At 40.3% G+C, this 27,054-nt stretch overlaps 1 protein-coding gene across 9 annotated transcripts in view; it reads right to left on the bottom strand.

Moving 5' to 3' along the window:
• Nucleotides 1–27,054, bottom strand: part of slc1a3a (solute carrier family 1 member 3a) — a 35,627-nt gene that overhangs the window by 6,077 nt on the left and 2,496 nt on the right. The window contains exons 2-8 of one of the 9 annotated variants that reach the window (XM_054774418.1): nucleotides 16,023–16,196; nucleotides 15,502–15,735; nucleotides 10,468–10,605; nucleotides 2,359–2,563; nucleotides 1,275–1,317; nucleotides 764–810; nucleotides 555–638 (exon numbers count right to left, since the gene is read on the bottom strand). In XM_054774418.1, coding sequence (XP_054630393.1) covers nucleotides 805–810; nucleotides 1,275–1,317; nucleotides 2,359–2,563; nucleotides 10,468–10,605; nucleotides 15,502–15,685 — 576 coding nt within the window. In that variant the 5' untranslated portion in view covers nucleotides 15,686–15,735; nucleotides 16,023–16,196 and the 3' untranslated portion in view covers nucleotides 555–638; nucleotides 764–804. Of the gene's footprint in view, nucleotides 1–369; nucleotides 1,007–1,274; nucleotides 2,274–2,358; nucleotides 2,564–10,467; nucleotides 10,606–10,778; nucleotides 11,252–15,501; nucleotides 15,736–16,022; nucleotides 16,197–27,054 lie in introns of those variants that run through there. The other 8 variants (XR_008570108.1, XM_054774411.1, XM_054774416.1 and 5 more) reach the window with 8 other exon arrangements.

Consider the following 27,054-nt stretch of genomic DNA (forward strand, 5'->3'; position numbering starts at 1 on the left):
TTTTTTTTCTTGCAATAAATATAATTTTTTAGCATCTTCACGTGTTGCTTTATAACATATTAAAGCGGCCCTTGCATCCTTCCATTTTTCATTATGTGGCCCTCGCTGAGAAAGTTTGGACAACCCTGAACTACACATTTTATACTTGAAATGCATTTAATAAGAGTGTGAGGCACATTTCGGTCTGAACAATGGCAATTGAATTGAATCTAATATTTACAACACTCACTTTTATCGCAAATATTCATGTTCATGTTCAAAATCGGAGGAGAACATCAACGTAAAGCCAGTAGGAGTGTTTGGAAAGGGAGCAGGAATGCGCCCTATGTCACTCCCTTTCCAATCGACCAATAACCCTTTTGGACCTACCACATGATTATGGCCACCAGCCTCATGATGGCCTCGTTGAGACAGTCGAAAAAGTCCCTGAGAGGCTGGCCCTGCTCCCGCATGCTCCCGATGATCAAACCGAAGCACATGGAGAACACCACCAGGCCCAGAGCGTTGACCCCATTGACATCCCCCGGCACCGGGATCATCTCCTCCCTGCTGATCATCTGGCTTCCGTTGAGCGTGAATAGGGAATCGTTCACCATCACCTTGACGTGGACTACTCTCTTGGCGTACTGCGTCTTGAACTGTGTTTTTTTTTTTTTTTTTTTTTTTTTTTAAAAGAGAAAACAAATGGCGTGTTAGACTGTGAAACCTTAACCATGCTAATGTAGCAGTGCAGTGGCAATTTAATGGCTTGCCATATATTCACAGTGTCTTGGTGATCCTCGGGATATGACTCTAGTGAAATGACTACATCTGTAAAGAAAAGCATATGAAACAAACAATTCCAAAGGTGCACAACACTTGCAAAGCGCTTCTTCATTCACTATGTGGGACGTACGCTTTAGAGTTTGGAGTTGCATCAATGTACAGTCTACTAATTTACTCCCGCTTGATGATGGAGCAAACACAAGAAACAATACCTACACCTGCACAGCTCACATACAATCAATCAACACCATTTATTTACATTTTTCAGTCAAAATCACCAAAAATAGGAGCAAATTATATTTATAACAGGGGTCTCTGGTAACCATTTCACATGAATTATTCATAGTGTCACATAAACAAGTATCAGTTATAGGATATGTGCACAAAGGTGACAAAGTATTGCATGAAAGTAGAAGGCAAGACAAGAAAGAGTGGATTTCACAACTACTAGTGCTACTCCTACTACGTGTTTGAAATATTATCTTACAGTCTACTGTATTTAAAGTTACCTGTTTGGTGCAAGCCTCTACAAGGTTCGGAGGGAACATGTTCCTGCAAAACAGCACACCCTTGAATGAATAAATGAATCCATGCACACTTTTTTGGAGTGATTGACATATTTAACCGTTGGTGACATTTTCAAGCAAAAAAATTGTCGCTTTTTATAGTCATTATGTCTTTTTTAGGGCCGTCAATTGATGAAAATATTTCATTGTGATTAATTGCATGTTGTCCAACTCGTAATTAACTCATTCAATACCAAAGACGTACTGTAGTTATACATTTTTACAAACACAAACGCCCCAATCCCAACAACGGATTTATATGTCTTTTACATTTTTTTGCACGAGAGGCAAAACGAGGTGATGATGCAACTCTCCACTAATTGATTGCACTTCAGAGCAATTTTAAGCCATAAAAAGGGCCAAAAAGGGCAGGCTATGCCTGCTGGTAACCAGCAGCCAAATTTTAGCTCGCAGCCAAAAGACGGCTCGCATCTAAAAAACAGTCGTTACTTGGGACACTCGTATGCCAAGTTACCACTGTATTAATGACAGTAAAAAATACCTGCAGTGCTCCAGTACCTTCTCTCTCCTCTCTGGCATTTTAGAATCGACGTGCTCCTTGACAACTCAACTCACAGCGACTGCAGATGCAAATAACTTTGGTCTTGTCAAGGGAGCCATCTGCCAGGGCTTTGAAGCTAAACTTACCACCCAAAATACCCTTTTCTTTCTACATCGCTGCTCAATATTTCTGCCACCTATTTATAAAAGAGACCTTTAATATGAGGTATGACTCAATGTGACTTGTGGAAAATTTATTATTTGACCTTATTAATGGTGAACTTTGACCTTAGACTACTCCTTGAGGGAAAGATCAATCGCCACCAAAAACAAAACAGCTCACTGGTTATCTATTTACTTAATGTCCAACAAGTTTGGAAGCAAACTGAAAATTGCAGAAAAATTGACCCTGGACCTTTATGCTTTCACCTGTGGAAACCTCTAAAACCAATGAACCCATGTGGTGAGTATCAGGTGTGTTGATGTATGTGTATGAATGTGTGTGTGCGCGTGCGTGTGCAGGTACCTGATAAGGTCCAGGAAGGCATCAGCAGGGCTAACCTTCTCTATCTGCTGCTGTTTGGTGAACTCCTCCTTGGAGCCTTTACCAGGGTGAATAACGAGCACCATGACAATGCCGATAAACACGGCAATCACCGTGGTGGTGGTGTAGTAGATCACTGCCCTCATGCCCATTTTACCCGACGCACGGCTGTCCAGAGCTGCCATACCTGAAAATAAAAGAACACCAGGCGTTTATTAGAGGTAAAGTGTTTATTCGAGAGCAGCCCTTTATTTGTAGAAAAGTGTATGCATTATGGGGCCAGTGTTGAAATATGTTTGCCAGCTTTTGCTCCAGGAATTTCCTCCCATTTCTCTTTAAGCACCACTATAGTCAGCTTTACCGATGCCACGTCTGCTCTGCAGATACAGTATGTATGTTGCGGTAAACATCTGTACTGACACACGATAATATCACATGTGAAAGTCAAGGGTTTTCACAAATCCTGTGGCTATTTTTCTTCCAGGTGGGGAAAAAAAGCAGGTGTTCATTTGAGGTCAGGAGCTTATTTGTTTTCATTGTATTTTCAATAAAATACAATTAATTTAATTAAAACTTATTAAATACATTTTATATTAAAAATAAAATCAGTGTTTCTAAGAGGCAGGAGTTTGAGGTCAGGGACTTATTTGTTTTCATTTTATTTTAAATGTAAAAAAAAAAAAAAAGTTTGAGGTCAGGAGTTTCTTGGTTTTAATTTTTTTTAACTAAATTAAATTTAGATCTGAATAAATTTTTTTTTTTTAATAGAAACTTTGAAGAGAGCGGTGTATTTGTTTTCAATTTTGATAACTTCATGTGCTTCAATTACAAATGAAAAACATCTATTTTTTTTATTAATTACACAAATGTTTTTATAAAAACAGGAGTTTGTCTGACCTGAAGAATTCGTTTGACATTTTTATATTTATTCCATTTAAATCCAAATAAAAATGATTTTTTTTTTAAATTATGTATTATATATTCAATTGAATTTTAATTGAAAAAGCAAGCATTTATTTGAAGAGAGGAACACATTTTTTTAAATATCAGATTAATAATAATCAGTATTTGAGGTTTGCTTTCGTGGCGATTAGGAATTGATTTGACCTCCTTCTTTCAGAGGGGAAATTTTGTTTATTGTATTTGCAAGCCGCATTTATTTTCCTTTAAAAATCATTTTTTGATTTAGGACTAAAATTGACTCAAATACTCCATTCAAGATTTTTTTTTTAATGATGTACTCATAAAGTACTACAGTACAGTATCTGCAGCTTTGCTCGCTGAAAGTTGCTGCATATATTACTTCCTTTAGAGGGCGCTGCAGAGCATCAGGATGTGGCTTGGTCTCACTTTGCATTTCAATCACATCATTCTTCTTATGAGTGCCACATTGGCTTGCTAACGCAACAACAGACTAGACAACGGTGCTCTTACAGGGTGAAGATGCTTCAGCAATATGGCGGTGTGTCAGTTATGAAGACAGTTGGATCTGGAAATGCAAAGCAGGTGAGCTGTCCCTGCTTCCACATGTAAATAAAGTTGTGGTTCCCAGCATGCATACATACAGTAATCCTGGGAACAGGTGGTGTAATTATAGATGGAATACACCCATTCACATAATCTGTCCGACTATCTACAAGAACAAAGCGCGGTAGGAAACATAATCCCGCTCTGACCTTCTCTGGCGGGTAAACAACACCTACTGGAAGGCACCCAGGGAAAGATCTTATTCGCCTTACGTATTGTATATTTTAAATCGCACACACGGTAAGGAAACCCTTTGAAAACATATCAGAGAGCCCCACTGACTATCAAGAGTCACTCCAGTTTATTGAAACCATCTTCTTGTATTTAGACTTTCATGAAGCCAGGGCGTGACTGATTTGACGCAGAGAGACGTCAGTTGAAGATTAACAGGGTGACCTTGACTGACTGAGTTGTGAGTGAAAGCAGGACATTAGACAAGCTACAATATTTCTCTAGAGGTGACAACATTAGCATTAACTACAGCGCTGCAAGTGAAGTGGCTTCCTATTTTGTGCCAGTGATGGCAAAGAGGGAAAATGTGATGACAACCATAGAGCCAGGAACAGCCCATTTTGAGACACATGACTCTGTCCTGGCTGCTCAGTACAACATGGCCAAAGCAACAATAATGATCAAAGAAGATGAATTCTCCCTCTTGCGCTATCGTCACCGCATCGATCAAGGTTTTATGAAGGTGAAGTTTGCTGTTTCGGTGTTTTTAGATCTTTTTGTCAGATGTTACTATATTTCTATGTTGTTCCCCAAGTCACTTAGTTACTTTTGCCTTTGGTAAAGGCAGTCCCCGCAATTTGGGTCGCCGCTTGTCATTGAGGGGTGATGGTGGATTGAGAACCACAGGTCTAAAGAAGCAGAAGATAACATCAGCTATGAGAGGTTAAGATACATCTATTCATTAATATAAATTCATGGTTTATGCAGTTAATTTTCCTATAATGAAGGAAATTTTGTCAAATACCCACCCCTGGGTTAAACGATGATGTCATTCAGTGAAAAATTGATTAAGCAACTAGAAAAAAAACGAGGATTTTGATGCCGTCCCACCGCTAGCCAAAGGCGTCACGGTGCTGACCTTTTTTTGACCGTCTTCCATAGCTGTGACAGCATTAAATAGACTGTGGCAGACAGGAACAATGGTGGAAGAAAAAAAAAAGAAACAGTGCCACTGAGCCAGTGGAGTGGAGTTGGGAAGAGACAGCCAGCAGCCTGGAAGGCGAACGACGGTGACGTTGTATCTTCAAAGTGTCACCTCCCATTATGGCCATCATCTTCATTCAGAGAAGGCGCAGGCAAAGCAGGCCTTTGTGGGATGAAGATTTATGTGTTCTTTTCATCATAGATGGCTGCTGTATACCAAAGCGTGTGTCTGTGTGTTAGAATGGATGCACCTACTGTTCCTGCTTTGTCTCAACATGACCGCAACCCTTTTTGCTTTTTGTTTTTTTATCTTGCCCTTCTCTAATCCTCATCCTCCAGAACATCCACTTCCTCTTGTAGGCCCTTCACTACTCCGCTTTCTCCTGCTTCTCCTCTTGTTCCTTTTCTGACAAGCCTGGGAAAACTTGTTGACTTAGTTTGCCTACATAGACACACACACACACACACACACACACACGATGCCTGACCTGTCGCCAGGGCAACAACATACACAGCCTGACCAATTCCATCCATTGAAAAGAATGAAAGAAGCAAGGTTGACAGAGAGCAAGGAGAGTGACTTTCTTTGTAGCTTCGGTGGAAGCGGTGGGAGGTGTACAAACACAAATGCAAGCCCCTCTTTAGAGAGGGGAAAGTTGAAATTGGGGGCACAAGAAGCCCTCGTGGTGGTCCTAGTAAACACACCTTCATTCATGCTGCGGAAATAATGGAACCTAACCAGAGCTTCTCAGACTTTTTCCACCACAAACCCCAAATTACTGTGAAGAGTACAACAGATTAATGATAGAATGTGATTAGTCACGCTCAAATTTAAAAGGTGGTTTTTCTCCAGGTACTCAGATTTCCTCCAAAAATTCCAAAAATATGCATGCTAGGTTAACTGGCGACTCTAAATTGTCCATAGATATGAATGTGAGTGTGAATGGTTGTTTTTCTATATGTGCCCTGCCATTGGCTGGCAACCAGTCCAGGGTGTACCCCGCCTGTCGCCCAAAATCAGCTGGGATAGGCCCCATCATACCCGTGCCACTCTAATGAGGATTAAGCGGCATAGAAAGGGATGGATGGATGGACCTTTAAAAGGTTCTGTCCCCATGGCGAAATTTTAATATTTTCTGTTTTTGTACCGTTTCTCTTCTACACGAAAATCAAGGTCGTCCAAAGTTTTTCCAGCAAGGACCACAAAATGAAGAATGAAAGGACGCAAGGACCACTTTGATATTTTGTGTAAGAAGTTATGTATATTTCAAGAAAAAAAACTGCATCTCAGCTTTGTGATATCGGTGAAAAAGCCTGGTATCAGTATTACTATTAGTAGGTAAATGTGCTCACAGTGTCAAAGCGCTTTAAGTGCTTTGGAGGTGGAAAAGCACTATACTGTACAAGTGAAAGGCCATTTACCATATTAGAGCATTTACAGTAACCATATTTTCTTCCATTTTCACTTCCTGCATGTGCAGTGATTCCGCGGGCCTTTTGTCTACATAGACGAATAATGCATTACGTTCATTTTTGACTGAAGCATTCTTTAAGTGTTCTCCGTTCTTCATAAGACACGGCTGCAGATTACAGCTGAAACCCTGCAGTGAGTGAATGAGGAGCCTTGCGGTCCGACCCCAGCGGGACCACAAGCCGTTCTGCTGAATAAGCCCTTTTCTGTCCCCCCAGATGAGTCAAACAATTTGACGGGGAATTGCCTCGTCATTTCAAGTCTGCATCTATTTTAACTCCCCCCCCACAAACACAACAGCCATTCTGCGTAGTCAGTCACCTTCCTTTTCCACTATTCTTGCTTTTCATCCTTGCCCCGCCCCCATCTATGCATAACCTCACTATGGAGGAGGAAAAAAAGCAGAATGGATGCTTGAGAAAGCCTGCTGGGATACACTGTGGTTGCCTACAGCCATGTGTTTAGGGTTATATTGGTAAAGGCATCATTTTTGAAAGTGCTCTTGTATTGGGTACCACGCAGGTGTACCTAATGTTAAGACCGGTGAGAGTCTAAACTGATGTTGTTTTCACCCTCCATGTAACAGCAATCATGCGACATGATGATGTGATGTGCAGCACAAAGGAGCCTCTTATCCGCCCTGCAGGCGACTGGTGCAGCGCCTTGTCAATAACCTCTCTCTGTGACCCACGCTGCACGTCAAAACAAACATGTCTCAATGACAAGACCTTTTTGTCCAAGGAAACATCCCTGTGTGTGTGTGTGTCGTCACAAATGTGCAAATAGATTTGTCGTGTGTTTGCTGCTGCTTTGCTTATCCAATCAATAAAGAGCTCATATGCTGTTCTTGTCCACCTCTGGGTCCTAAAACAACCCCAACCCAGCGGGAGACACAACATACTGGTCCGGAGTCATAATCGTTGGTTTGGACCTTGAATTTTGTGATACTGGGGACATAGAAAAAGAGCCTTCCCCAAACTGTTCTCACAATGTTGGAAGCATACGATTGTCCACAATGTCTTGCTCAGTAAAGTCGTCCCTCTTTTATCGCGGTTAATTGGTTCCAGACCCGACAGTGATAAGTGAATTTCCGCCAAGTAGGATTCAATATTAATAAACTGAATATTTTTGTAGAAAACCCGTTTATGCCTTTTAAATACCTTTTTTTTAAAACCATTATTAGATCTTATTATTATTATTATTATTATTATTACCATGGCTGACTACATGCAGTATTAAGGTAATGTAATCTATGTCTCAACATTACTCATACATTACTGATGTCTAGTGACCAGAATACTACATATGACTTCCATCCATCATTCCATTTTCTTCCAGTTATCCGGGTCCAGGTTGCGGGGCAGCAGTCTCAGTACGGAAGCCCAGACTTCCTGGTCCCCGGCCACCTCTTCCAGTTCCACTGGAAGGACACCAAGGCGTTCCCAGGCCAGCTGTGAGACATAATCCCTCCAGCGTGTCCTTGGTCTGCCTCAGGGAGGCATCTGGACCAGATGTCCGAGCTACCTCAACTGGCTCCTCTCGTTGTGAAGGAGCAGTGGCTCTACTCTGAGCTCCTCCCGGATGACTGAGCTCCTCACCCTGGCTCTTAGGGTGAGTCCAGCCACCCTATGGATGAAAGTCATTTCAGCCTCTTGTATCTGCGATTTCGTTCTTTCCGTCACGACCCAAAGCTCATGACCATAGGGGAGGGTGGGAACAGGGCGACCGGTAAATTGAGAGCTTTGCCTTCCAGCTCAGCTCTCTCTTCACCATGGCGGTACGGTACAGCGACCGCATTACTGCAGACACTGCGTCGATCCGCCTGTTGACCTCACGCTCCAACCTTCCCTTACTCGTGAACAAGACCCCGAGACACTTGAACTCGTCCACCTGGGGCAGGACCTCATCCCCAATCCGGAGGGTACAATCCACCCTTTTCCGACTTCCGACATATGACTTGTCTTTCAATATTTTGGACTAATAACGGGCCATAGTCAACCATGAAACAGCAATCATTTATTAAGTTCTTCTTAAATAGCCGCGATAGAGCGAGGGTGCAATGTTTGAACTGTGATGTAGCGAGGGACGACTGTAGTCTTGATTTATGGAGTACAAGATTATAGTTAACCGATTATGCAAAAGCAACTTTTTAATGATGTGATGACAGCAGTGTGTTCCTCGATCCTGTTTACGTGAGAAAAATCTATCACCTCTCTCACTTGTGAAAGAAGATGCGCTTAAAAAACAGGTTTTGCTACACATCCTAAAATAATAGCCTTGAGCGCTGCCAACTATCCGTTGATCAGTTTGATCATTTTGTTTTTCTTCAGCAAACAGGCTGAAGAAATGGCATGGTGTTGCTGGTAAAATGTGAGTGCAATGTGAGCACTGTATCTCAGGTAGCTATGCTAGTGTTGCTAACGTTTGTGTCCTTCTGTCCCACTTCTTAATGTTAAGCTGTTGTATGTCATATATGGCATCTATTACGTTGGACAAGTGCAGAGTTACAATGTATATGTAAAAAGTGGATAAAAGTGCACAATAGCGCTTGGAGACACACACTCTGCCGGAGACAGGCGTGGACAAACACAGCTCATTAGTATTAAAGCTACAGACACAGGACACACAAAACGACATGTCCCCAGTCGGGCTAGGGACGGGAACCCTCCACATTTAACTCATGACCACTTCCAGATACCTGCAAATTGGTATCCATACTCAACGGTAGCAATTTTTGTGCGAACATTTTTATAACTTAGTGGTTGTAAACCTCACTCAGAGGCACCCGCTTTTGATTAGCCCCAGCCACCAGTTTCACAGAATACAGATCTTCAAGAAATTTGGTGGAGAAGTCTATTATGAAAAGACAGAAAAAAGTCTCAAGAATCCATATTCCAAAACAAACAGGAAGTCAGCCATCTTTATCTGAAGGCGCCATATTGGGGTCATATTTTCACAGACTAGTCTTAAGTACTTTGACCAAATGAGCCCAAATAAAAATGAAAGATACTTGATTGTTGGGTGATGATATATTGTGAACCAATTTAGCTTGCGCCAAAGGATGTGGGCGGGGCATGGCGGCAAACTTTGATGGTCAATCTGATGATGCGCCACAAAAGTTTAATCGTTCAGAACTTGGCTCCACAAGGTCAGATCTTCATCATAATTTGTTCGTTCGGTCGATACGATGAAGACGAGGCCTTGAAGCTATCAAACAAATAAACAAGTTTCCTCCAAACTGGGGATACTGGTGTTGAGTCCCGCGTGCCCACCGACTCATGTGAACATTGAGTTGTGTGGGGGTGCGAGGGCCCGTTCGTCGCTGATTGCAGCTTTAATTTAATATCAAAATCTCAAAATGTTTACATTTTAAACATTAAACATTAAAAAGGCCTTTTTTCGCAAGCACATTAAAAAGCACATCAATCCCTAACAAGGGCTACTGTTGCCAACAACACAGTACTGTTTGATTTTACGTGAGTCGATACCCTATAGTTTAATTGGCCCAGCCCAATGCACATTCGAAAATGATAATTTAACATGAAAACTAAAACAACATGAAAAAAATCAGCTGTAATTTTACAAGAATGAAGTCACAATATTAAGACAAAAAAGAAGAAAAAGCCGTAACATGAGGAAAAATGTCATTTTTCAAATATTAATGAAAAAATACATTATCTTTTAAAAGACGGAATATTATGAGAAACGAACAAAACAAACTAGAAATTTGTCATTTTTGGAAAATTAAGTTGGGGAAAATAAAAATATTATGGGAATAAAGTCAAAATATTATGGAAAGAAAATTTAGAAAGATTTAAGAAGAAAGTTTAAATATTTGGAAAATAAAACAGTAAAAATGGGGAAAAAAGGAAAAGGAAAAAAGGTTGTGTAAAACGCACAATATAACAAACTCCTGAAGAAGAGTGTGTAGTACTGACCTGTGATAAGACTGGACACCAGCAGAGGCAGCACCAGCATTTGAAGCATCCTCATCAGCAGCTCTCCGGGGAAAGAGAAGAACTTGATGTCACGATAAGACATTTTGTATGGCCGCAGGACGAATCCCAATATTATACCTGCAGGCCGGGATGAAATATGGATTAAAAAACACAGTCAATAATTGTTTTTTTGTTGTTGTTGTTGTTTTTTTAATACAGACCTGATCACAGTCTTAAGACCAGTTGAAAAATTCCTAGAATTTGCAATTTTCACATTTGGATCTTAATGAGGTTTTTAGTAGAGCTACAATATGCAAAAGGGGGAGACAAACAAAAAGCACTTTGAAAAAGCATGTTATTGAAAACAACAATTAAAATAGGCTGAAATAGGCTGTTTATCAGCTGATCAAAAGTTTTCAGACCATTGCTCAAAAAAAATAACAAAAAACTCTCCAAACCAGAACAAAACATTTTCTCAGTAGGACTCAGTCATAAGTAGCTCCATCGTTGTTGTTAATCACTTCAAAAATGGCTTTGGGCATGCTTGATGCAAGTGTTTCCAGGAGGCTAATGGAAACATTGCTCCAAGTGGTGAAGATGCTTCACCGAGGGCATCAACTGTCTGGAACTGATGGCCATTTTTATAAACTTCCCTTGCCATCCATTCCCAAATGTTCTCTATGGGATTTAAATCAGGTGAACATGCAGGATGGTCCAAAAGAGTGATGTTATTCTCCCTGAAGAAGTCCTTGGCCAAGCAAGCAGTGTTAACTGCAGCGTTGTCCTGTTGAAAAACCCAGCTGTTACCACACAGACGAGGGCCCTCAGTCATGAGGGATGCTCGCTGCATCCATGATGCAATGAAGATCATGAAAGAAACTTTATTGGCATTGTTATAGAAACAATGCTAAAGTTTTTCTGTTGTAGTCTATTGTATGATGGATACAATTGTATGACATTGCATGTCATTACAGCGTGAAGACTAGTTTGTACACAAGTTATGCATTTGGTACGCAATTTGTGACCAAAAATGGTACACATTGGCATAAGATGCCACATTCCCGCAGGACTTATTTACACCTAAGTACCGTTTACGTCTAGTGCACGATATAGTATGAGCGACGCGCATTGTTCCCGCATGGTTATACATTGTCACCAACGCTTCCTGCATCCGTGAGGCAATTGTGGCATTATCCCGTGTGATGGCATGCAACATCAGGCATCACCCTTAGCTTCATGAATTCCTCTATTTGCAAGGGACCAAAAGATGTTGAACTGCAAAGAAGAAGCTCTCATTGCAGAAAAGAAAAGGATCAGGATCTCATTTCCATAGGCGACCTGGCCAAGAGGTCAGCAGCCCACATCATAATAAATACAAAAAAGGCAATAAATTACAAATAAACAATAATAAAACACAAGCATTGCTCACAGGTTTCTCGCAGCCTAGTGAGTAAAATAGAGCAAAAAGCTTTGACTGAGACCAGTTGTGACATTTTCAGTTCGGCCTGTATAGTGTTCCAAGCGGTGGGGGCAGCATAACAAAAAGCTCTTTTCCCCAATTCAGTTTGGACTCTGGGCACATTTAAACAGTGAATTGTGCAAGACCGCAATGCACAGGCGCTCCTTGATTTCTGAAGCAGAGAGCATAGGTAGGATGGAACTAATCCAAGAAGAGCCTTATAATCAACATCATCCAATATGTACATCTCCGGTAGCTCAAGGAGGACCACTCTGCCTCATACAAAGTAACATAAGGAACAAAGGAACATATTTCTTCTATTGCAAAAAATATCCTTCAAGTGCAGTTGTACATCTACAAAAAATTGTCACGTGACTTTTGGCACAATCTTGGAACTGTTGCATAACTTTTGGCACAAATTTTCTGCCTTGCAGACGCACACACAAGTGCCTTCAGATTCACAGTAAACTTTCTGAGAAACGGCCTGTAACTCGCACGCCACAACTGCAAGGTGGCGCTGCTGATTCAATTTGTGTGTGGATCCGCAAGGCAGAAAATTCGTGCCAAAAGTCACGAGACAGTTGTTCGTAGTTGTAGAATTGCTTTTTTGGACTTGAAGGATATATTTTTTTGTAACTGAAGAAATATGTTCCTTTGTATGTGTGAAACATGCTGGATTTAGTTATTTCATTAGTTTGGTAGTAAATTGTTGGTTTTTTTGCCGGTTAACAAGGTAGATGATTCTGTATACTTTGATATTGTTAGATATTATCAGGTCTAATAGCTCAGAGCATTTTCAGGCTAATTGCTTCTCATAGAGGCTTGTACAATACACACACACACACCTAGCACAATCAGAGTTGTGCAACATCTAAATATGACGCAGGGAAAAATACTGGCAAACTCACAACAGATGCATTGTTCACTCACACCAGCTTAACTCTCACGTTAACTTTCCAGGCACACAAGCTGAAATTTCACTTTTGAGAGGGGTGTGGTAACTGAACTGCTATTTAGACTCGGTGGACTTTCGTTCTGGGCTATTCCTCCATCTTCCTCATTGGTGCTAGAGTCCAGGCCTGTAACCAAATATATTGCTCTTATTGTTTTAATACAATTTGAAAACCTTCTAAATTGTGAGATCAGTGACTACTTCTCTGATAGCAGCGCGGTCCAAAGAACCAAGAAGAAAGGCTAAAAGAGAAGAAATAGCCTTGACAATAGCCTTGTCTTTAGTTAGTTAGTAAGGTTATTGGTTGTTTTATTACAGTAGTTCGTTTTTTAGTTTAGTTAGTGTGTGAGAGCAAGATTATTTACATTCGGGAGTAAGTTAATGAGCTAGTTTGCTCGTTAAAATTGGTAGTTAGCTGTCAGATTTTATGTCAATTAACAAGGGGAGAGGATTCTGTATGCTTTGTTTGTTAGTTTGCTTGCAAGTTAACAACATTAAAACTATGTATGGTTGCAGTTAGTTAGTTAGCTATAGTCAGTTCAGTTAGTTTCCAAGACTACGCACAAATGATTTCCGATGTCCACGGAACTTTCAAGTGGGGTGTCACATGAGCCTGCAAAGCACCCCTGAAAATTAGTGTCTTTAGGATTGTCAGGCCTTGGCGGAGGACAGCCCTCCCTTGATTGCCAGTCTAGTGTTTCATTCAAAGTGAACACACATGCTCCTCTTCTGATCTAGGTCAGTAAAATGCGCTCTCATTGAAGCCTGAAGCCACAAAGTGTGGCTTGCCTAATCTCGGCTGTGGTGTAACTCTAGCAGGGATGCAGATGTGCAGCACGTGGGTGGGCACCCATCACTTCCTGCTGCGTAGGATGCAAAGGTTAATGGCAAAAGGTCAAAAGTCAGACTTAGAGGGCTCCAGATGAAGGGTTTCTTCCATCCTCACTTGAGGAAGTTTCTATTTATTTCCTTCTGGCTCCTTTTAGAGACGGCAGCTGCTCTTCTGCAAGTCAGCCATAACCGAACACAGTTAGAATATTAGCTTGTGTAGTTAAGTTACTTTCTTTCTCCCTATTTACTTTTGCATCATGTTGGACTAGTTGCCTATATTTTTTCCAAATACAATAATCCCAGTGTATCGCGGTTAATTGGTTCCAGACTTGAACGTGATAAGTGAATTTAAGTAAGATTAATTCTTTATAAGGTGAATATTTTCATACTTATGGCATACAAAAAGCTGTTTACGATCTTCTAAAAATGGTTTTAACATTATTAGAGCCCTCTAGACATGAAAAAACACCCATATAGACACCTTTACTCTTATATCACCTAATATAGTAGACATAATGAGACAAAATAAGCTGTTTAAACATAAATACGAGTTAAACTTCACATTAAATGTGTTCCGGCGCTAGTCGGGGAGAAGAATCGGTGGCGGACAGGAAGTGATATCAGGGGTTCAGAGTTGAGTTTAATTTTTCTGTCATTTCATAGCTGTAATTACTTTTGTGTCCTGCCTTATAATAAAGTGTAAGGCTCCAAATAGGTGACCAAATATGGTTCTTCAGGCAATGAGATGCATTGCAATGAAAACACAGTGGGCCCAGAGAACTTTGGGGGGCAACAACTTGTACTTTGACCTAAATGTATGACAAAAATTCAAGCAAAAACCCAGACCCTGATCTCCTTTGGTCCCTCGCACTCCACGCTATATTTTTTAAAGTGTATTTTGGGCTTTTTTGTGCGTGTATATCTTCTCACAAGGCTATCAGTGATGCGAATGATGTAATAATGATGGTATTTAATGAACAGTAGCTACTTGTATAGCTTCTTTTTGCACTTAAGACACCAAGCTATGCAAAAATGTTATTTAAAACGTGATCTGTACAGGCTTTACTGAAAAATGTTGTTTTTCTGATATTGTTTAAGGCAGGGGTGGGCAAACCTTTTGACTCGTAGGCCGCAGTGAGTTAACAAAATTGGCCCGGGGGCCAGGCTATATATTTGATACAAGCACACCGCTTAAGTTTATAATTCTAACAGTCAACCTGGAAATGTGCTTGTGTCCCTTTTTTCAGGAGCACTTTAAACATCAGACCACATCAAATAACAAAATTTAATTTTACAGATTTTTTTTTGCTGAATAAGACACCTGGAATGTACGTGAATAAACCATTCGTGACATACAATATGAAACTGTGAGCAATAAAACATTGACTATTAAAGAGTATGTGAACGTCCCTCCTTATTTACTTCTCACACAGTGCAGTGGGTAGGTTAAGTTGTGTGTCACTTATTTGCTGACTTGTGTTTGCTTGGCATCATGAGGTAGTTGTCTGGATCTCTGCATGTGTAAACCATCAAGAGGTTATCTCAAACTCACTGACTCTGTCTACTTGCAAGTCCTGTTGCCAGCTTGTATGTTAAAACTTTAAAATAAATACTTTGGAAGCAACTGGCAGGCCGCAGGATGTGGCCCCTGGGCCGTAGTTTGCCCACCACTGGTTTCAGGGGAAGTTTTTGAAATATGAACAAATCTAAGGTTGAACAGCCAGATTGTGTTTGACATCCACTGTATGGATTCCATCAATATAAATTAAAATGAGTAAAAATCTCCACTCACCGATGATAACCGCCAAGACGGTGAGGATGACAAAGGCGTTCCTTATAAAGAAGCCCTTCACGTCATCCTTAGTGATGTTCTGCACTCTCTTCCTGGCCAGCAGGGACCGGGACTGGATGCCGGACCGGATCTGCCGGAGCCCCCGGCAGGACCTCTGAGGGTCGTCCCCGTTGCTCTGCGTCATGGCGGTGGAACTCTCCAGATCTGCCGTGTAGGAACTTGAGTGGCGCTCGACTGTGACATGAAAATCAGCTGCAAAGTGAAAACTGGCGGCACTTGTCAGGTCTGTGACATGCATGCGGGGAAACCAAAGGTCACAACTTTATTGATAAAGGAAGATTGTGCAATGTTGCTCTTCATTAAGCCTTGCGGGTTCTGAATGGGGAGCACATTGTATGACTGCGCACTTTCACACAAGAGCACATCCACAACACGACTCCTGTTCACACACACACACACACACACACACACACATTTTATAATGACAGCAATAAAGGAAGAAATAGAAGCTGTTTCTGTACCTTTCAGGCTGGAGCAATACACTTCCTTTGGTGTTGCTGGGGGTTAAAGCTCTGTCAGTGTGTGTGCGGATGAGGCGGGGGGGCTGCAAGGTGGGTGTCCAGAGGCTTGTTCTTTGGTTGTGAGTGAGCAGAAATGAGTAGAGGAGAAAAGAGGGAGAGCTGCAGTGGTGGTGGCTGCGATGAGAGCAATGAAAGAGCCAGTGAGAGAATGGAGGCGGTGCTACAGTTGGACAAGAAAAAAGAAAAAAAAAAAAAAAAAGGAACTCACAGTTGTTGCCTTGTGGGGAGGTGAAGGGGGAATTAAGGTAGAGGAGGAATGGGGATGGGGGTGTCATATAAGGGCTGAGGGGGGTATCTTGAGGAATAATGATCTTTCAAGCAGGAAGAGGAGAAAAGAGCTTCTTGTTCCTCCTTTCAAAAGGGTTTGTCACGCCTGATAAGTTCAGCCTGATTGCAGATTTCTGCAGAGTGGGGCAGGGTCGGTGTAGGGTGGGAGGGTCAAAGCAATATTAAGAGCTTTTATTGTGGCACGACAGACACACTCGTCAATCGATGCAAGTCGTCTTTTAGCTTCCTTTCCTGGATGTGGATGTGCTAAATATTTGCCAGGTGTTTGAATGCGTTGAAGTTTGGTTAATTATTCTGTGACGTGACGTGACGTGACGTGGCGTGCGATGAGCTTCATGGCTGGTGAGGCACTTGGACAGGGTTGGCCAAAAGCCCGTGGCCATTTTTTTTTTTTTATTGACTCTCAAAATACAATTAAACAAGAAAGGGAAAAGAACCCCAGCAACAATGGGAAACATTTCAAGAATAAGAAAGTAAAGTCATAATATTAAGATAATAAGCATAAAACAAAAAAATTAAACGGAAAAAAGTAGTAATTTTTGGAAAATTAAGTCGGGAAAAAGTTTTAATATTACAATAGTCAATCATGAGAATAAAGTCATGACATTCTGAGAAAAAAATGTACTAAAAGAAAGTTGAAATATTTGTAAAAATAAAAGAGCTAAAAAGTGTAATGTAAGAAGAAAAAGGTCAAACTAATACACAGTCATCCCTCGCAATATCAGTTTGATTATCGCTCCCACGCGGTTTTGAAAAAATTAATTAACAATGGTCGCTATTTCGTGGTTGACCATGGCGTATTATTAGTCCAAAAAGATTGTGTATGTAGCATATGTAAAAGGCTGAGAAGATCGGAGAGGATGCTTTGTCAACTCAACTCCAGTAGATTTTCCAGGGTTTTATTTCACACTTCAACTAATAACAGGCGCTTGTACGGTTAGGTTGCTAACCAGTGGTCTTTTGTTACAATCATTTCAGAAGTCGTGTCTTTTCGTATTTACGCTGTGCAACAACCTAGCATCAAATAATGCGTGCCATAGGTACAGTATGTCACATAGGTACCAGACAAGTCAATTCTGCATCATATTCGTGTCAGAGACTTAGCATTTTTAGCATCATAATCGGCATAGGAATTGTCATATTCTTTGTTGAATACAAGTACAGTCACGTGATGCTTATTTTCAACAATTATGTTCTTTTATCTGTACAGTATATGAAGGGCATGCAGCCTTGCCTTCTCCAGGAAAAGCTCTGTTGTAAAAGTCTGATCACCTCCTGGTGAGCATAGGCAGTCAAACTCATTCATTCATTCATTCAGCAGAGCATAAAAATATCTTGCATTTGGCTAGTTGCTCTCCAACTGCCAAACAGCTTTCTTCTCTAAGGAAAGACAGCAGTGACAAGCACGCCCCCTCTCCTCAGGGTAAAGCGAGTACTACAAGCGACATTTCTCTGTGTTTTACTGTCTGATGAGCAAGAATAATGATGTCACCCTTACATTAAATACTTTACACACACAGGCTGTAGAAAGTCATGGCGGCCCCATCTTAGGTTTCTGTATTCCTGTATTTGATTAGGAAATGCGCAAATTCTGCGATCTAACAAGACTTGTCTGTGTTCTGACATCATGTCTCCAAACAAACATTTTCATATCATTTGATAAATTTTGTAGACAACCACTGTTGTTAATACAGGGGTCACCATGGCAACAATCCATATCATAATCGAGTATTCCATCTACTGTATATGGGTATGAAAATACTGTACAAGTGGTCTGTTGGATGCATCATTGGTGATTCATCATGGAAGAGTGCATGTTTGGCAACAGTGTTGAGTTGCATCAGCAATATTTTTCTCTCTCTCTCGCTCTCTCTCTCTCACACACACACACACACGCAAGTTAAGTCAGACCACAAATAACGAAACTTACTGAGGGCAATGAGCTACTTTCACTTGATTCTCTTTCCTTCTGAAAGTAAATAACCTTGGTCTCTCCCACCATCTTGCAACACGAATGCATGTAAATGGTTGTTGTTGCTATTTGTGTGTGTGTGTGTGTGTGTGTGTGTGTGTGTTCCGAGTTCACTTTCAGATGTTGTCACCAGAGGTCGGAGCAACTCACTGTTTTGCGAATCTCAAGGAAGTCTCAAGTCCCAAGTCTCAAGTCTCAAGTAAAGACATGCAAGTCCAAGTCACGTCTCAGACAGGACAAGACAGGTCAAGTCAAGTCCAAAGTCATAGCATAGGCTTGAAACTTTCCAGTCCTTAAAAGTCATACGCACTGTTTAGTAGGGGTGTCACGAGACACTTAGTTCACGAGACAAGACGATGCACGAGATTGGGTCAAAACGAGCCGGGATTTTGACATAGCATTCACTGACATAGCATTCAGAATTCCGTCAGTGCAAGCCAGTATCAACAACAAACCAACTTCTGAAGTTGATAAAGATATATTCATTTACCTACCATACCTACCATTTACCTAATTCATTTACTGTGTGTGCGCGCGCGTGCTTGCGTGTGTATGGATAACTTTCTACCACTCTCCAGCAGTCTGGCCCTCAGAAATGTAAGCCACACCCTTGTTTGTTGTTAAACCTGATTGGACATTAATGGATGCAGCATTCAATGAGGCAGATTCTGTGGGAAAAATGTTGTCGTGCTGAAAATGATATGACAATGGTCACGTTAGCTGGATACTTTGAACGGGGGCACATTTTACTCCAACACACCCATTGAAAATTTCAGATATTCTCAAGTCATCAGACTAACGTCAGAATCACTGACGTCAAAGTCCGAGTCAAATTGCATGTTTTTGATGATATTGACAAATCGAGTCCAAAAGCATTAAAATTGTGACTTGAGTCTGAGTCGAGTCCGAGTCGCGTGACTCGACTCCACACCTCTGGTTTTCACGTCTGTGCTGAAAGAGGAAAATGATCCTATTTCTTTCTTTTTCTTATTGTTTAATGTAGGTGAAGAAATACTGACCAAAACCTCTACATCCAAGTAAAGGTGATCAAAGCAGGTCACACTTTACAATAAGGTACACAAAAATACAGTTGTTACTGAGGAACTCATGAGGAATTCATGACTAAGGCACATCAATTTCGACTAGTTACTGAGGAACTAAAAAAGAACTAATGAGGAAATAATGAGTAGAGTAGCTACTGAGGAGCTAAGGCACATACTAAATTTAGAGTAGTTACTGAGGAACTGATGAGTAACTAATGAGTAGTGGTTAGGGTTAAGTAGGTTCGTTCCTCATTAACTGCTTACTGTAAAGTGTTACCTAAAAGCAAATATAAAATCTTCTTATATATTACAATGATAATTTTTTAATCAAAATAAAAAAACAATTTGGCCCCATGACCACACTTTAGACAACCCTGTTTTAAACTACAGTATAATCAACACGTTTAATTCACCCTTCCTGTTTGAAGCTGTCTTTTCTGCAAATGTTTCTGATTGGCTAAAAATGGCCTATTGGTTACTGGTTATTGGCTACAGCGCCACCTGTTGCATTGCCATGAGCTTCCGTGTACTACAGTCATCATCATTAGACTTTGAACCCGGAGTGGGGACACCAAAGTATGCCTAGCCTTTTTCTTGTATTTTCTGTTTAAGCATTTCTGTGGTGAAGCGAAAGCATGCAGAATATTTGAACACTATCTGAAAACCAAGGTCATGTGTGTGTGTGTGTGTGTGTGTGTGTGTGTGCGCCCATATTTTGGGGACATTTGTTCTTATAATCATACAACCAGAAACATTTTATAACATATAAAAATGAACTGTAATTATTTAAAAACAATACATTATATATAAATATTATGAAATGTACTTTTGTTTTATAATTTGAAAAACAGTTCTGAATCTACTTAAATACTGTAATTAGTAAAAATATATACATTATTGTAAAATGATATACATACACAGTGCATTTATATTGTTTGTATAGTCCCACTTTTTCAATATATTTTGAATTATATTAATGTGGATATTTTGTAGAATTCCATGCAAAAAGGTGATGTACTGCAATTAAAACAACAGACACCAAAGTACAGTACATGAAATATCTTATCTATCTGTACAGTATATAACTTTAGTACATCAAAAAATAATAATGTTGATATGGAAGTTAAGAAGAAATTCACACAAAAAGTAATGTAATTAGCAAAAATAACAATATAAAATAGTATATAAAATATTGACTTTTTTATAATTAATAATATGAAAATTTTACACAATTTCAAGCAAAAAGTACTGCACTGCTACTCTTACAAAATAAAATACTAAAAGAAAAGTAATTAATAAAAAATATCACTTAAGAATACTCATAATATACATAAAATATGCTGTTAAGGGACACAATTAAGAAGTAAGAAAAATAATCAAGTAAATGTTTACTTTTTAATGTAATAATAATATAATAAATGTATTGTTTTTAGAGGTAATTTTCAGTCTTTTAGTGTTTGCAGAGTGGCTGCAGATACAGTATATGATGCCAATTTCTATATGATGGTGATGATTTTGGGGCTTTTTTAGGCTGCAGGTTGACCGCTGGTGAGTTTGATATTGTAGTGAAAGTGTCCACGTTTACTTTGCTGTTATGTAATGCCTCAACTTTCCGTATGCTGTCTGATAATGTTGCGTCATCTCCAAAAGCTGCATCAAATCCAAGTATTTATGACTATCGGAAATCTGTCACACAAAAAATCTGGTGAAAAAGCACACAACATGCCCTTTTAGGCATACTGTATACAAAGATTAGGATTTTTTTGTGTGTTCTCAAAAGCCAATTCCTTCCATTCCCACTCATGGACCAAATCACTGGAAATCTTTAAAGAGGAACCCCCACCATTCTTTCATCCTTGCTGTGGTGACCCATGTGGCATCAGTCACACAGCAAAGCCAACAGGCCACTACAGACTCCTTTGTCTCGGTGCTGGGCCGCTTGTAAACGGCAAGAAAAGGGAGAAAGAAATGCTGTATAATGCAAAGAAACAACTAGTAAATCTGATGGCTGTGTGGGACCTAATCTGAGGACCAAAAGTTGACTAAATTGGAGGCTGTCGCCGCACTTGTTCAAGATGCCATCTACTCTAATAATCCCTCCAAATTTAGCATTTGTAGGAAAATGCCTGGCTCCTTCCTCAAACACTTCTGCTAAAGAGATTACTACAAGAATGTGGAACAAATATGTTTCTTTGTCCATTTTAATGCAACCTTCTGCTCATTCATGGGTGCATGCGTTTTAATGGGCTGGTTGAAGGGATCATAGAAGTGTTTTTATCTAGACAAATCTATTGTTAACTCATTCAATCCCAGCCATTTTTCAAAAGACAACCCCTTCATTACTGGCCATTTTAGACTATTTTGACTGATCTTTCAAGGCACACAGAATATTGTGTTCTGTGGTTATATAAACATGGAACCTACCAAGAGAAAGATTACACTCTCATTTGTTTGTTCTTTGGTTGTGAGTTTGTTTCTACCTTTTTCCATTCTTTAGTAATCAGCAGGAGAACATAGGTAAGTTTCAGGAAAATACCAGCTCCCAACTAGAAAAGGGAATACAACAGCTTTTTGTGAAAAGATACATTTCAAGCATAACTTTCACTTTGGCACAAATACATGTTTGCTGGTGTGACATCTCAACTATCTAAAATTTCCCTACAATGTGTAGCTCTCTCATATCCCCCTTCCTGTCATGTGTGATTCTTCCATTCACATGCTCCCTGCCAAGCTCTCATCAAATGCACACCTGCCACCTTGTGGTCGTTTTATGGCTTAAAATTGCTCAGAGGTGAAATGCATTAGTGGAGCGTTGCGTCACCACCTCTTTTAGCCTCTCCCGCAAAAAAAAAACTAAAAGATGTATAAATGCATTGTTGGGATCGGCTGTTCGGATTTATAAAAACGTGTAATTACATCTTTGGTATCGAATGAGTTAAGCATTAAATCAATCAAAATAGCATGAGAGAGCTGTCACGTTTTATGTGGTCTAGTCCAAACGTGGATGAATTCATTAAAGGACCCTTATTATGCAAAAGTGACTTTTTGTTAATGATGTTCTAACTGCAATATGCGTCCCTCCAGCCTGTTTAGGAACACCAAACAAGGAAAGTCTATCATCTCCCTCACTTATTTCCGCTACGTTTGAGAGCCACTAGCCCAGGAGTCACCAACGTGGTGCCCGCAGACACCAGGTAGCCCCCCACGACCACATGAGGTGCCCGCAAGCCTGCTTTTCATTCAGGTTTTCAGTTAATAATGTGAGAACACTACAAAGAAAAGTATTCTGAAACATAAAATGTGAGTTGTGGATACCAGCATTTTGTGAATGTTTTGGTAAAACAAGCATATTTGATCTGTTTGGGTTGAAATAAGGTATGAAAATCATTTCTACAAAAATGAGTAGCTCGTGGCCATTTTCATTTTCTAAAAGTAGCTCTTGCAAGAAAAAACGTCGGTGACCCCTGCACTAGCAGTTGTTTATGTTTTGTTGTTTTTCATGAAGGAAAAACCTCCTTCCACATGGACATGACACCGCCTCTGACCTGCCCCTAGCCAGATGAGCCTACCCCGCGTATACGGCCATGACTTTGTAAAAAAAGAAATTATAATAATAATTTTTTTAAAAGTTAGCTTTGCTACACATCTTAAAATATGTAAGCTGTATATACGTAGGCCATAGCAAAACACAAAACAGCAACCATTTATTAATTAATTTCTGAAAAAATGCAATTGAGTTAGAGAGCGATAATGTAGCTGGTGTGGACCTTTCAATTCTGTGACTCTGGGAACTAAAAAGAGCTTTCCGCAAACGGACCCAGTGTTGGAAGCATAGCATTTTCCAAAATGCCTTGCTTAAAATGAAAGTAGTTTAGACCACAGATTCTCAACTGGTGGGTCGGGGCCCAAAAGTGCGCAAAGCCGCTTTCAGTGGTTTGCGGGCATATGCATGGGCAAAAAATATGTAATGACCCGACCCAATGTCCATAAATGCACCTCGCATTCTTGTCTGTGCTATTGGCTTGCTACGTCGCAACGGTTGTGAGCCATGTTTATGGACAACTTTGTCAAGCTTGAGAAGGAGGGAAAAGGCATCGAGTGGGTCCATCTGTCTGACACCCAGCTGCAGATATCTGCTGGAGAAGAGCGCGCCATAAAGGGAGGACAGTGTCTCAACGCTGCAGCTCACATTGTGTTGCAAATTGTTTCTTTAAATAGAAGATATCTGAGAAGTTAGTTGAAAAATTCCGCGATTTGGGTCACTGCTTGTCATTGAGTGGTCATGGTGGGTTCTGCAGCCAAACCAGTTGAGAACCACTGGTCTACACCAAACTTTGACTGATGAATTAATTGATTAAAAAGGTCCCTGCTTATGCTTTTTTTAAACAGGCTTCACTACACTTCTTAAAATATCCTGGAGGTCTACCAGCTATATCCGTTAGGTAGCCACAAACGTGGGCGCTGTAAGTCTGGTCATGAAACATAACTGAGATTAATTGAGATCTGTCAGTCTGGAAAAGGTTATAAAGCCATGACTACTGCTGTGGGACTCCAGCAAACCACAGTGAGAGCCATTATCCACAAATGGCGAAAACATGGAACAGTAGTGAACCTTCCCATAAGAAAGACACTGGGCAAAAATGGCCTGCATGGCAGGGTTCCAAGACCAAAACCACTGCTGAACAAAAAGAACATTAAGGCTCATCTCAGTTTTGCCAGAAAACATCTTGATGATCCCCAAGACCTTTGGGAAAATACTCTGGTCTGACGAGACAAAGGTTTAACTTTTTGAAAGATGTCTGTCCCATTACATCTGCCGCAAAAGTAATGTCGTATTTCAGAAAAAGAACATCATACCAACAATAATGCTTCAGGACCTGGAAGACTTGCTGTGATAAACGGAACCATGAATTCTGCTGTCTACCAAAAAATCCTGTAGGAGAATGTCCGGCCATCTGTTGGTGACCTCAAGCTAAAACCAACTTGGGTTCTGCAGGAGGACAATGATCCAAAACACACCAGCAAGTCCACCTTTGAATGGCTGAAGAAAAACAAAATGAAGACTTTGGAGTGGCCTAGTCCAAGTCCTGACCTGAATCCTATTGAGATGCTGTGGCATGACCTTAAAAAGGCGCTTCATGCTGGAAAACCCTCCAATGTGGCTGAATGACAACAATTCTGCAAAGATGAGTGGGCCAAAATTCCTCCACAGCGGTTTAAGAGACTCATTGCAAGTTATCACAAACACTTGATTGCAGTTGTTGCTGCTAAGGGGGGCCCAACCACTTAGTAGGTTTAGGGGGCAATCACTTTTTCACACAGGGCCATGTAAGTTTGGATTTTTTTTTCCTCTCTTAATAATAAAAAGCTTAATTTAAAGACTGCATTTTGTGTTCATATGTGTTGTCATTGACTAATATTTAAATTTGTTTCATGAACTGAAACATTTAAGTGTGACAAACATGCAAAAAAGAAATACGGAAGGTGGCTAACACTTTTTCACACCACTGTATATAAAAATAAACAACGATGCGCCCCTCTCACAACCCCTCACAGTGTGTGTAACTCTACCGGACCCAGGTTGCTCCGACCAGCGGGGAGGGGTCCGCTCCCAAGAGGCAAATGTATCCAGGACAGGTTATAAGATCTGCAGCCTTCAGTGGTCCTCTGGGGACGCACAGAACAGAACTGGGGCCACATTGTTTCATCATCATTGTGCACGAGGGTTTCCCATGGATCAGATGTTGCAGACATGAAATCACAGAGACCGTCTCAGCGCACTCGTTACTGTTGTTCTATGAGCTCCATATGGTGACAAACTGTTCTTTCAATGAGGCCACCGTTAATGTCGAGAGGAGGACCATCACGCTAACAAGGTTGGCCACAAAGAGATAAAAGAACGGATAAACAGGAGTGAATTTAAGGAAGAGGGACAGATGCAGGAAGTCTGGACCTTTTTTCATCTGCTGAGGTGATCAGATGCAAAATAAAACATGCATTATTCACCAACAAGCAATCCCCTCTTCCATCCATCCATCCATCCATCCATTTTCTATACCGCTTCTTCCTCATTAGGGTCGCGGGGGCATGCTGGAGCCTATCCCAGCTGACTTCGGGCGACAGGCGGGGTACACCCTGGACTGGTTGCCAACCAATCGCAGGGCACATATAGACAAACAACCATTCACACTCACATTCAACAACAACAGGAAATATGGAAAATGTGGCAGTAATTTTCCAAGAATAAAGTCACAATACGAACTGAAAAAACTTGTAATCTATCAAGGAAAAGATAGAGTAGCATAAAGTTTAAATATTAAAGAACGATGTTATCTTTTTTAGGTTGTCATATTTTGAATAACAAACAAAACAGCAAATAAAGTTGTCATTTTTGGAAAATTAGGTTGCAGAAGAAGTTATAATGTTATGAGAATAAAGTCAAAATACTATGGAAATAATGTAATAATTACAAAAAGAAGTTTAAGTAGTTGGAAATAAAAAAAAACGCAGCAGAAATGGAAAACATAAAGCATGTCAAAAATATTAATATTTAGTATATTTTCTTAATAGAAATAGAAAAAAGTTGTAACGAAAACAAGTTGCAATTTTATGACAATAAACTTGTAATATCACGAGGAAAAATAATGTCATTTTAGTAGCATAGAGTTAAAATATCAAATAAAAAATGTTATTTTTTAAGTCATAAAATTAAAAAAAATAAAGTTTTATTTTTGGAAAACTAGTTTACGGGAAAATGTATGATATTATGGGAATAAAGTCGGTACTGTACTGTGTTTGCGATACTTCAAAAGACCATTGTATTGCATTTGGTGACATCTAGCGGTGAAGTTGTACATTGCAGTGTTAGGTTGTAAAATGCAAGGTTCACTTGTACAATCTAATGAGACCCCCGAGCAAAAGAGTATATTTTAAAAATGTCGCCTTTAATAAATTATTCTGCTCCGTTTGGATGGACAATGTCACAGACTGTTGGAGCGTTTATGCAGCTAGTTAGGATAATCCGAGAGAGAGCAAAGGGTTGCGGAGAGGATGTAGGCTGACAGATGGCCTCGTTAAGTACCTGCAAATGCTGACATTCTTTTGCACACTGGAGCCGTTTGACTCAGCACCGTTTGTCTGTTTTTAAAGAGAATGGAGAACTTTCTGGAGGAATGGCCAGGGTCTTTGGGCATTTTTGGGACAGGCTGGCTGGATGAGCTGAACAGAGGCACTGGAGGGTGGTCCACCTGTCTCACTCTGGTGGAGCATATGTGTCTGGATCTGCTGGGCCAAATGGACTCTTTACTGGAGTACAGAGCTGTGTGCTTTAATGTTATTGGCCCTCTTTATTCTGACGACCCATATGTGTGGATGTACCATCAGATCTAAAGTGGATTTCATCTTTTTTTCGTCTCTTGAGTTGACTTTCCATCTCCATTCCAGAGTCAGAACCACTAATTTAGTTTTTTGTTGTGCTTGTGCTGGAACATTGCCGAAAAAAGTACCATAATAGAATAAATGTGTAACTACTGATGTTTTTTATGTGATTTGTTGCAGTACACCGAGTTTTGATTAAATACTGATTCAACAATAAGACCATATTGTGAACTACAACACTGAAGTAACTGGACTGACTTGAATCAAATAAAGCAAAAAGCTTCTTGTTTGT

Source organism: Dunckerocampus dactyliophorus, chromosome 4 (assembly GCF_027744805.1).
Source record: "Dunckerocampus dactyliophorus isolate RoL2022-P2 chromosome 4, RoL_Ddac_1.1, whole genome shotgun sequence".
NCBI lineage: Eukaryota > Metazoa > Chordata > Actinopteri > Syngnathiformes > Syngnathidae > Dunckerocampus > Dunckerocampus dactyliophorus.